Here is a 12,790-nt window from a genome sequence, read left to right as displayed (position 1 = left end):
TGAAACCATTTTAACATCGTATGGAGGAGGGCTTACCGATTTGTTAGAGGCTTTCATCAAGTATCCTAAAAATGCGTTGGTGTCAAATGTAATTTTCTTTTTACCTTTTTTTAATCAAATAAATAGTGCCTTCTGGTGTTTGACATAAAAGGAACACGAGCAATGAACCGTTTCGTTTTCCTTTGTGACTTCTACTCCCCATTTCTTTCTAATTACATTTTTAACTCCAGCCTTTAAGGTGAACTTTGACCGTCCCTGGCTGGTCGTCCATTCTAACAATAGCTTTTCACAACTTCTATAACAACAACAACAACATTGTTGCACAGGGAGCCTATTGCGTCACGGTTTCTGTCTTTTTGAAGCCGGTGTTTCTTCACATCACATTCCTAGAGTGCATGGCATCATGTGTGAGAGAAATGGATCAGAGAAGTAAGAGATTCATTTCACTGGACTTCACAGTTCAGAAGAAAGTACCCCCTGTGTAAATTATAGGGTTTCATGTGTTTTCATTGGCTCAAGTTTTAGGGTGTACTTAGTTTTTTTTTGCAAACCTTTTCACAATGTCCATGCTTTTGCTTCAGAAATTTTGACTTGACGTGCAGTGTGTGGTAACAGATTTTGTACAATTGAACTAGATAATTACATAACTTTGTACAATAAAATCCTAAAGCTTCTGTTTCAGAGGTTTGACTCCTCCGCTCTCTTCCGCTGGAGTGTGTGTTTTGTCAATGGTGGTAGACTCACACAACCTAATTGACATTAGTCTTCGGTAATTAGCCTCGGTTTACAACATTACAACCAAGTAGAGATTGCACTGATAAAAAACTTGCGGCAGATTTTAAATGGTTGTCATTTCTATTTAAGACGTGCACGTTTTCTTGTTTAATCTGGTAAAAGTTCATTGAAATTAGAAAAAAAATATTTGTTACAAAATACAAAATATCATGATATATGAAATTTTGACTTCACAAGTCAAAATTTCACTATATCTAAAAAAAACGTCAAAAGTATTGAATGTAGACCTTTTAAACAGTTTATCAGCACACTGTGTTAGCTGTAACTACAAACAGTATGGCTGGCTTCACTAAATACAAACACTACTCTCCGTTTGTTTATTCATATTTAATGCAGATCGTTAGCCTAGCTATATGGTTTCCAAAAAGATTGTTAATGATAGAAATACTCCTGCTTTAACATGGTTACCCTTCCAGGTTTGTTGGAGTCACCTCCAGGTCAAGTTTCTATTTTTAGGCAAAATCTTACCAAATAGCTGACTCACTTGGCTTCCTTTTGTTGCTAAAGAAGTCCCATATAAGACAAGAAAAACTAAAAGGCTATGTGTTGTTATGTACCAAACCAGTGAGCTTTATACCAGTAGCAAAATGACAAACACCGGTCAAAGTCTATGTTTGTTGTAGCAGCCTGAGTGAACAGCTAACGTATCTTTCAATAATGTACAACTTCATTTTAGATTACAAGTTTCGTGCGTGTGTTTAACATAGTTTTTAAACTCCTCAAATGGAAGCCGAAAAGAGCTTTCTGTGAGTTTTCTTCGCTCAGTACCAGCAACCACACTCAGAAGTGTTGTACTGTTTAGTGGCACTGAGTTTGTTGCATTCACTGATCAGAATAGTCTGAATTTCTGAGCATCCAGAAGCCGATTTTGATCATCAGACAATTTATGGTTGCATCCCTAGAATAAAGACAGTTGTTTATTTTTAACAGGATTTTTTTTTTTTTTTTTTTTTCAAAGGAATTTTATCTTCGCAGGACACGAAAACTTGAATTTTCGTAGAGTCGTTGAGCATTTGACTTGCACAAAAGAGAAATATTTTCAAGAAGACTAAAAGATTATACACTAATACATGTCAAACACGTCTGGCACGCTTAAAAGCAACAAAAATATGTACGTAAAGAGGTATCTTGGTAGCTTAAATGTTTTCCTTGATGACCTGCAGTCGGAGCTTTAACTTCACGACCTGCTGCTCGAGTGCTCCTCTACTTTCCGACGCATCTGTGTGGGTGTGAATCTATAAGACTGTGTGCATATGGCTCAGACATACTTTGCACCCTGTTCGGCCTGCAGACATCAGCTCCTGCGGTGCCAGTCCATCTGTGTCGAAATGAAAAGACTTCCTCTCCAGTGGATGACAGCTTATAATATTCTGATCCAAAGCAGGAAATCAGAAACATTCAGACGCACTTGGCTCGGTCCCGCCATCCGCCGCCGCCGCGGCTGCCCAGAAAGCCTGAACAGTCAAAACCTCGAACCTAGTCAAACTCCAGGAAGATTTTTGTAGAATTAATCGTAAGGAAATTACTGGAGGAGGGAGGGAAAATTCGAGTAATGATGCAACATCATTAGCAAGGCTGAAGCCCAGCTTGGCTTGTTTTTTTGTGGTAATGCTCCAGCTTACAGGGTCGACATTTGTTTGTACACTAGCTCTATTAAAACGTACACTAATTAAACCAAATGAGCTTTTGTGCGACACATTAGGCTTAAAAAAATAATAATAAAATAGCAGGGTCACTTTGCTCAGAAGTAGAGGTTGCCATTTCTCCGATGCACGCAGGGACTCACTCTAGGATTCGGGTTTCAGCGCAGGTTATTGAAAGGGACAGGCGTGCCCCTGAGTGCCACACGTGGGCACTGGTTTGGTCAGAGGACAACAGAGGTTGGCAAAACCCAACCTTGCACTGCCCAAGCTTTCACTATGGAGATAAATCACCACCCTGGATAAGCAATACCCTGCCAGGGCCTGCCCACACACTCACTTCTCTATGTGCAAAGTGCAAGCTGTGTGGAAACTGTGTGCATGCTGTGTGTATGCGTGTGTGTGTTTGGGAAGGCATGGGGGGTAAAAAAGTATGCGCGCACACTTGTAAGTATTAATCCCCAGCATATGTGTGTTCTGTGCCGTTTGCATGCACGTGTCTCTGCACGGTGGACGGAACAGCTGGTTCCAGGGGGTGGTCGGCCATTGTCAACAGGAACACAGACTCGCGTGTTTGTCTGCGAAAAACAAAGCAGTCTGCGGCGTTCTTGAGTTACACGCCGGCCTGGTGACAGGAAAGGAGAGAGTGTGCGCTGCGTTTTGACACACCACACGAGCTCCCTGGACATCTTCACAGCAACCGAAGCCAGGATTTTACTCCGCCGTGTCGCTGTGTTTCCTGTTTTCCACACTTTTATAGCTTTTTTTTTTTCTTTTTTATGTGCTTTAATTTGGCCCCCGCATTTACACAAGCGGCCCCGCTCAGAGTGCGTCAGGGAGGAGAGGTGTTAGGGTGGAGGATGGGAGTGCCTGCAGCCTCCAATCCAGGTATCCATAAATAAATAACTGAGTGAAAGGAGAGAGTTACGGTGTGTGTGAGTGGATCATGCTCTTCTAGGGCAGCCTCCTCCATATTCATGCGTTTCCTTGGGGACGGCTGGATGGGCTATTGTGGAAGAGCGAGGGTGAAAGAGGGAGAAGGAGAGAGAGAGAAGTGTGCGACTGCGTGCGTGTGCGTTTGGGAGGAGTAGCCTCTGCTGAAGCCTGGCCGGTCCCCAAGGACCCAGTGGCCACGCAACAGAGCAGGTGGACTGTTGAGACATGGGGTAGTGTCCTCCGACAGGTAGGGGAATGCCGGGCGGGCTGTCTCCCAAGGCACACATCGAGTCAGACGCTCCTTTTTTCTTTTGTTTTTCCTATTTTCCTGATAAATCCACAACTCTGTTTGAAAAGCTGTTTTGTGTGTCAGAGCTGTTTTGACCCCAGCTGCCCGTGAAAAACCCTGAAAAACAGGCGCCGTGTTTGGGTTGTGAGTATTCAGGTGACAGGTGAGGAGATGACAGGGGTGTATGAGGGGGGGGGGGGGAGGTTGGAGAAGCAGATGAACTAAAGCAGAGGTCAGTTCTGTTTGAAATCAGTTTCATCTGCACTTCCTATTTTTCCCTCTTCTGCTTTGAGCGATGCAAACAGACACATTCATTCAACCAAAAATGTTACTCTGACACAAGTTTGGAAGCAGCGAGAGTTTGCCTCTGGAATCTCATAAGAAAATAAATCAAATTCATTTTCCAAAAGAGCTGCGATTTGACTAGAGTTTGAGATGGAAATAGAAAGACAGTTATATGCAGCTTATTCTTGCGTACACTGCTTTGCCAAAGTATTTAACACCCCTTGAACTTTGTTATATTTATTGTCATGTTCCATCCACAAACCTCACTGCATTGTGCTAGAATCTTATTATTTAAACCGAAGCAAAGTGGGTAACTGTTAAGCTTTTTCCTCCATGATTTTTTTACCTCCATGCATCTTACCATTAACTCTGACCAGTTGCTGATGTAGGACATCATCCACGCAGCATGATGCTTCCACTACAATGAAGATGGTGTGTTCAGGGTCCGGTTTTAGATTTCCCCTCAACCACAGTGTTATTGAATGTAGGCTAAAACGTTTAGGCTCATCTCATCCACATTCTCCTGCATGGCTTGTGACAAACTGTAAACTGGACTTGTTTTCTTCCAACGGCTTTCTTTTAGGCCAGTGTTTCTCAACCTTTTTCAGGCCAGCGGCCCCCTAGCCTTTATCCAGGTCCCCCCCCCCAAAGAATTTGTAGGCTACTTGCACTGACAATTATTTTATTATTAATGTTATCATTATTGTAGATGTTTTGAATCGGCGCACCGATTATGTTTTCCCGTACATTTCAGCATGCCTTACGCTCCTTCACCTCGCGCACATAACGGGGTAAATGCCGATTTATGTTTTCGCATCCACATGAATAATGTGTAGTTGTGCCCCTGCCCATGGCACTTCAACAATATTATTTTACCTTTTATCTGGAAATAGTGTCTGTTTATTCTTGCTATACAGTCTCTATTAATTATTGCTCGAAAGGTCTTGCCATACCAGTTTATTCCTCTGTTTACTTTAGTTTCTTAGTTTATTCTTGCATTTTGTTCTTCATCCATTTCCAGTTTCATTTGATTAGTATTATCCTCTCGGTTTATTGCTATGGCCATTTTAGTTTCTTTCCTGCTAGATTTGTTTTATCGTTTATTGACCATCAGTAATTTTCACTCATCACCTGCTGCGCTTCCTAATCGTCATGTGTTTCACATCATGTGTTGATTTTTCACTGTTCAGCGTCGGATTCTCTGTTTTTATGCCATAATTCAACACAATCTAGTTCTTCGCTACGTTTTTCCCGCTTCTCATGTTTCAGAGTTTTGCGCAATGTGCGCGGATTTTTTTATTTTTATTTTTTTACTCCCTAAGGTGCAGGGCGGTCGGGAAACATCGATGGGGGAAAGGCAGTCTGACATAAACCTTTTAAAACAACGGAATAAATTTTGGTATTTTGATTATTGAAATTTAAAAGTGATGTGTTGTTCCATCACCCCCGTTTCATACCGGACCACTTACAGCACCGGTGTTAACGCTATAAAATGAACGCCCTCTCGTGGTATCACCCATGGAGGGATTTCTTTATTTAAATGGGTTCATTTTCAGAGGGATACGAAGTCGTGATTTTAGTAATTACATGTTTATAAGAGCGATTTTCTGTTGTCCTTCCATGGAAGCGGGCAGCTTTCAAACGGAAATAAAAAACTTTTTAATAAAAATTGCTGCTTTGACATGATCACAGAACTGCCAAAACATGTAGCCTACATAAATACCAGACAAAGTGAATCACAGCAGCGTCATCAGCCGGTGTAACGCTAAACTGATGCGGAGCGGAGCGAAGCCATGAAGCTACAAACACTGAATAGAAGAAGAGCTGCCATCGATACAGTTGCAGCCAAGCATGATTTAATGTTACACAATACAGTTTTACCAAGTTGCTCAAAGTCTAAACTGGTATTGTTGTGGATTTAAGGTGTAAAGTTTACCTTCGCCCAAACGCCCCCAAAGGCATCCCAGCGCCCCCCTTTTGTAAAAATGTCCGCCAGCGCCCCCTGCCGTCTTCTGAACGATAGCAATAAAAGTTGAACCGTTGACAGATTCTCCTACATGAGCTGTAGATTTTTCTAGTTCCTCCAGAGTTCCCCTTGGCCATTTGTCTGATTAATGCTATTCCTACACAGTTCATGTGTAAGGCTTCAGTTTTGTCAAGCCCTTCTGTTTTTCGTCCATGGGTTGAACTGTTCTTAAGTAATTCACTTTTATCTTTCAGTGGAATATTCCGTGTCCACGTCTTCCTGGTTCATTCAGCTGTTTTTATCAGCTGTGTTGGATCTAAAAGCTGAAGGACACCGGCCCTTAAGGCAGGGATTTGGACACCCCAGACGTAAAGTCATTAGTTAATTCCTTTTGAAGATGTCTATTTAAGCAACGCACCTTTTCGTGATTGCAGCGTGAACCTGTGGCGAGGGTCAGTGGTTGTCAGACGTGCTTCTAAACTCATGTAGTGACCACAGAGCTGAAATACTGTTCATCCCTGCCGCTCAGTTTGGCTTTTTGACCTCAGCCACCGCTTTTATGAAATCACTATTTTAGTACTCAGTGGTTGTTCAGTCATTAAAATCCCCAAAATGTGTAGTGATGTAATCTGAGATTGTGAAATATTTCTTTGAACATTTTTAAGTGAGGTCATAAAAGAGCAAAACAAACCATCCTCATCTTTTTTTTTTTTTTTTTTTTTCCTTTTGGATTGCACAACGTCTCCCGTCTTTGTTTTTCCATCAAGCTGAGTACGTTTTTGTCTGGCCAACAATAATGCTAAGCAATTAAAATGTTTTACTTTTCATAATGTGAAACAAAAATTAGGAAGTTGTCGAGTTTGTAAAAAAAAAAAAGTAACTTTTTTTTTACTACCACTGTTTACACAGTTACTGTATATAAAGTGCTGTCACAAAGCAGCTGTTGTGTCTGCAAGGACTGAAGTATTTTACAAATTTTCATCAATACCCAAGATGAGCAAACATGAACGTCCTCTCTGCTCTTCAGTGATGACAGAATCAGCTGCGGAAAAAAAAAGAAACTTAATTAATTAATTGATGTATCTGCTTGTTGTAAGAAAGAGCAACCAGAATAGAAAGATTTAGACTTTTCTGGCTGATATTATAATTATGAAGTTAGAGTCAGGATGAAGTCAGAATGTAAACATCTGCCTCATCTGTTCGATGTCTGAGCCCAGAGTGTTTCCATTGTAAATCCTGGCGCTCTGCTTCACTTTTCCCTGGCAGACRCATTTTCTCAGRCGGTCCCATACGCTTTAGATGGTGGCCTGCAGTGCCTTGCAGAAACTATTCATACCTTTTGAACTTGCTTAAATTTGAGCACATAGCACATTGAGAAGAGGAAGGGGAGAGGACGAGCATATTTTTTTTGAACATTTTGTGCAAAGAAATAAAAAATTCTGTATGTGTTAAGCCTCCTTGTGTCAGTACCTTCAGCTGCAAGTCTGTTGGGTATGTCTCCACCAGCTTTTTATGTCACCTTTCTATCAAAACTGCTTGAGAATCTGTAAAGATTCGCTTTCAAGTCTCATCACAGACTCGGGTCTTTTTGACACATAAATATTGCTTGATTTAAGTCATTTGGTTGTGGCTCGGGCTGTATGTTTAGGGTCATTTCGGGTTTTCTTCCAGGAATGTTTTGCATTTAACTTAACACGTTTTCACGTCCGATCAGCTTCCCTCTCCCTGCTGAAACAAAGCCACACCTGGGATGGTGCGTTCAGGGTGAGCCGTTTTCTTAGTTCTGCAACACAGAACACTTTGCATCTGATCAGAGCTCCTTCCTTCATGTCAGCTGTGCTCCCTTCATGCTTATGGCAAACTTTAAACTTTTATTTTTCTCGTCCTTCAAATCTGTGGAGTGCCTGCCTAGTTGTGCTTCTATGCCCATATGAATGTGATCTATTTCGGTGACTTCTGAAGGCAATTTTATGCACTGGGTTTCGTTTAGAGGCATCAGATTAAAGAGGCTGAACACAACATATAACATATAATACATAATTTCTCTTTTGCTTCACAATTAACCACGTTTTACATTTTTCTATCACATAAAGTCCCAAAGAAAACTCTAAAGTTTGCAATGGTAAAGCGAAAGAATGTGTCAGTGTTTCAAAGTGTATGATTACTTATGAAAGCCGATGTAAATGTGTGAGTTATTTAACTAGATGGCTTATGAAAAACATCTTAAATTCACGTGTTTTTGTCCAAAAGTCACATTTCAACATGCGGTTGCAGTGCTGTTGGCGAGCTAAGAGAGAGCAACAGAGTAAGAAAGGGAGAGGGAAGTATGAGTTCGCTTCATATCTGACCCATGTGCTCATTTCCTGCACGGCTTCTGGTTGGTAGGAAGCCAACAGTAACAGGTGATTTGTAATCATATGCGTGTGTGTGTGTGTGTGCGTGTGCGTGTGTGTGTGTGTGTCTGTGTGTATGCGTGCGTGCGTGCTCGGTACATGGCTGTAATTCTGTCTCTCTCTCTCTGTGCGTTTCTCTCACTGTAGGGTTGTTCAGTACGCCTGAGCCTGCGTTTGACAGCTCATGCTTTTGGTGAAAGACAGCGAGACAGGAAGTGGGTTGTGTGTGGCGGAGACAGTTCACAGGAGGGCCTGTCTGGCAGCCTCTGCTCCTCTTTCAAATCCCTTTAACATGATCAGAGCTGTTCTTCCTCTAAAACCCCCAACGTCCCCCACCAACCCACTCTCTGACCCCCTCACCTTTTCCTCCGTAAATGCAGCGCAGCAAACCCCACCGCCGCTCCGAGAACCCCGTTAAATATATTTCACAGATATGACTCCTCCTCTTAAGTAAACAGAGATCCTCTTGTTGTTTCTGCGTAGCGTATCTCCTGCCTCTGGGCACTGGGCTGGGTGTGTGCTGCAGTCATGTGTTTATCGTTTCATGAAAGGTGCTCCCTGTTCTGCAGTCAACAGTCTGGAGCGAGGCATGAAGTCCGCACCATTACAACCACTGGGTTCTTTTTCTTCTAACTTTATTGTTTCAGGCAAGTTCTGATGAGGCCTGCAAATAGTAAGAGGGGACAGTTAGACAGTTTAAAACTTTGCTCCAACTGCATTTACTGACTCTGGGTTTACCATTTTTGGCCGTGAGGAATCATAAAATCAGCACTTAATTTAGTGTCATGAACTAACTGGGGAATTATTGTATTAACTGGATAAGACTGAGGAAAAGAAAAAGTTTTATTTTCCAAGTTCTAATGAACCAAAATGCCTCTCTGCTCAGCTGCCGCTGCGCAGATACTCTTCTGTAGAGCTGCACTGCCACCTGCTGGCAAAGTTATGTTTCTGCTTCTATGTGCTATTTAAATCTATATATTTCTTCTCAGTCTCAATGTTTTCTATATAAATAATTTTATGGTAGACAAGATTACACAAGCAGCATGAAAATGATTAAAATAAAATGCATATATTGTTTGAACAATTTATTACTCTTATTAGTACTTGTTTTTTGGGGGGAGGGGGGGGTTAAAAGGTCAATGTTAGCATGCAAATTCAAACTCAGATAATAAATTAAAAATACATTTTATAAGCACAAGTTTGCTTGGTAAATGCAGTTTTTTCTATGTAAATAAATTATTTAAATACAATTAAAAAGTATTAGCAAAAACCACAGAGCTACCTGCTCTGTTACTTATATTTTGAATGATACATAAAAGGTTGGAACGTCATTTTGAACAAGCTTTTCTTGTTCAAAGTTTCTCAGGACTCTGGCTTGGCTCCTCCAAAATTGTTGATGCTACTTCCAGTCAGAGGAAACGTGTTGAGAAGCTGGAAAATTTACTTTAAGAGAAAATCTTCCAGCTGTATGGATACATTTGGGATTCACAGTATGAATATTCATCCTGTGCAATGGTCGAAATGTGCCGGTTAAAGTTAGCGATAAAACACCCTATTTCAATCAAACAAGTTTAGAATATAATGTCTTTTCTTTTTAATCTTTCAAAACCTACAAACKGACACATTTCTACTGCAGCTGTAAACAGATTACCTGAGAAACACGAAGGAAGCAGCTGAAAACATTCATCAATGTGCTGTGGAGAGACGAACAAAGGAAAGAGGACACAAAAAAGCACTTTAGTTGGATCAAAAAAAGAAAAGAGCGCAACCGACTGAAAGAAGATGGAAAGGTCGCATTTGAATAATTGTACACAGTGTATTTATACATTCTTACAATCTTCATCACTGTAAAAGTTATGCAGAATCTTTCAATCAGAACGTGTCAAGCTCAGTTTTCTGTCAATGATGGCGACGTTGTACCCGCATTCTGTTGCTTCCGTCATCGTTCGAGTTTCCAATCCTCAGCGGCCAGCAGAGGACAGCCAGGGAAGTTAATGTCAATGTTGTCAGGAAAATTTGTCGTCCAGCATTGGCCACTTTTCCAGTTAATGATGTAAGTCTATGTTGATCAGATTCAAGGTATTTYGATGGTTGCCAGTGTATTGGATTTTGCTGTCATGTTGGTGTTCTTGTCACGGCTTTATATTTCTTTATGCTGACTTCTTTTGGGCCTTGTGTGTCGCAGCTCCATGTCGCCGTTCAGTATTGACAGCATCCGACGCCCCCGGAGGTCAGAGTCTCCTGACTCGAAGAAGMGAAGAATCCACAGATGTGACTTCGAGGGTTGCAATAAAGTGTACACCAAAAGCTCACATTTAAAAGCACACCGGAGGACACACACAGGTCAGTTCACCGTGCCTGAAGATGTCATTTTACGTAATTGCGTAATTTTTCTTCAGGTCTAAATATGGCTGAGATGAATGTTTTCTGAAAGGCGTTTTATGGCGTATTTGTTGGTCTGAGCAACAAGCGTCTGAGCAACAAGCGTCTGAAACCCTATTAGAAGCCAGAGGCGCTGAGATTTACTGAGGTTTAATGACGCTTGTGGAAAGTAAAGGAGATGAGAAGAATGAGAAGTTCTGATTATTTTCATTCCATTTCAAACAAACATTGAGAATGAAATCAAAAAGTGAGAGAAAACATCCGCATTTTGAGCAAAAAGTTATACAATGTTTAAAATTGAAATCTTTAAAAAAAAAAAAAAAAAAGCTAAAGATCTTACAGCCAGTGTTGAATTGGTTTGTTTAGAATAGTACTTAGTGGTTTTTTTAAAAGTTTGTTTTCTAAGTATCTGAAATTTATCTTCAGCAGTTGGACTTTATATTTGGTCTTTCTCCTCCTCCTAACTTGTTTTTCAAAACTCGTCTACTTTCTTCTCTATCGTTTTTCTCCTAGTGACTCTAACAGCCCGTTATCAGAAAGGAAGCTTCATGAAAATAAAAAAAAAAGAACTAAGTCTCAAAATTGTGGCCAAGATAAATGTGTCCCCGAATTAACAGGAGATTACTGATTACTAAGTAAAACTTCTCCACACTAGAAAAGTAAAGAAACGCTAAAAAAAATAAAAAATACTTCAGACATTTCCTTACAAAATAAATGCACTCAAGTTAAAAGTTGGATTTATCAAAAATTTCAGTGTAGGATGATGGTAAAGCAATAAATAATGTATTTATTTTAAGTATTTATGGACATCTTTACTATGAGACTCCAGTAAATGTGATGGTGAAATGAGACACTCCAAGTATATTCAACCAAAGATTTATACTCTGATGTTTTTTTCATTCCCTTTTTTTTATTTTTATTTTTTTTTCTTTTTACAGTTTTTATTTAAACTGTTGCGAAGTTATTTATTATCCAGTCGTAACAACTTCTACAATAAGTGGGTCAGAGGAAGCTATCCTCGTAAATTATTCAAGTTGCTCGAGGCTTTAAGAAAAAAGAGAAAAGCATTTTCAGAAATCTTACACACCAGTTGTTTTTCTCCTTGGTAGCAAGAGCGTGAGGAAGAATAGTTTGACACATTTTTCTAACATCTTTGCTAGACGCAAACTCCCATGGAAASATTTTGTTTAAAAATGACCTTGAAGTATCCGTCCCGTGAARGTCCGTGCGGGAAAAACAATTTGGCAGGTCAGTTGTATTGTCTGCGATGGTGTGGAAGGTGTGACCCGTGCGTCTGCTGTCGTCCTCCTGCAGGGGAAAAGCCATACAAGTGCACCTGGGACGGCTGCACCTGGAAGTTCGCCCGCTCCGACGAGCTGACGAGGCATTACAGGAAACACACGGGCGTCAAGCCCTTCAAATGCGCAGACTGTGACCGCAGCTTCTCCAGATCCGACCACTTAGCCCTGCACCGACGGAGGCACATGCTGGTGTGAAGCACAACGGGAGCGACTGAGAGAAGATGTCAGCAGAGCAGACGCAGCCACACACATGCACATGCACGCAAACACGCACACACACACACATGCACACGCACGCAGGCAGCCGGGGGAGCGGGATCTCCCTCTGAATGTTTTTCAGCTGGCCTGGATGCCCAAACTCACTCACGCACCCACACACACACACACACACACACACTCGAGTTGGAGATGGAGAAGCTRGATGGACGGTCGGAGCAGAAAACAGGGTGACTTCCGGATCCTCTCTGGATGGGAAGGAAGCGATGGCGGGATGCTTCTCCGTCATCGGATAATGATGGGGAACTGCTTTTAACAGCACTGTTTGTTGATGTTTAGCTTTGATTTTTTTTTTTTTTTTTTAGGATGAAGTGGCACTCTATAAATTTGGATTTTACTCACTTTACATTACAGCTGCTTTTCCAGCGTTCATAATGTGAAAGACCCCTTTGAAGTCAGAGCGGGAAGTTCGACCTGGTGTGGATTTGAACAGGAAGAGACTTGGCCGGAGTTGGATTTACAGACAGTATTGTTTTTTTTGTTTTGTTTTTTTGTTTTTGTCTTGCCTTCCCGTGAGTTGACCAGCA

The 12,790-nt window shown here is 41.2% G+C and overlaps 1 protein-coding gene across 3 annotated transcripts in view; it reads left to right on the top strand.

Annotated features, from left to right (window-relative positions):
* The window catches only part of klf12b (Kruppel like factor 12b), a 49,519-nt gene extending 36,735 nt beyond the window's left edge, over nt 1-12,784 (top strand). For all 3 annotated transcript variants that reach the window (XM_017303779.1, XM_017303777.1, XM_017303778.1), the window contains 2 exons: nt 10,490-10,647; nt 12,001-12,784. In XM_017303779.1, the coding sequence (XP_017159268.1) occupies nt 10,490-10,647; nt 12,001-12,182 (340 nt within the window). In that variant the 3' untranslated portion in view covers nt 12,183-12,784. The remainder of the gene's footprint in view (nt 1-10,489; nt 10,648-12,000) is intronic.
* The last annotated feature ends 6 nt before the right edge of the window (nt 12,785-12,790 follow it).

Source organism: Poecilia reticulata, linkage group LG2, assembly GCF_000633615.1.
Source record: "Poecilia reticulata strain Guanapo linkage group LG2, Guppy_female_1.0+MT, whole genome shotgun sequence".
In the NCBI taxonomy this organism is placed as follows: Eukaryota; Metazoa; Chordata; class Actinopteri; order Cyprinodontiformes; family Poeciliidae; genus Poecilia; species Poecilia reticulata.
The sequence above is the reverse complement of the archived record's forward strand: the minus strand, read 5'-3'. Positions and strand labels throughout refer to the sequence as shown.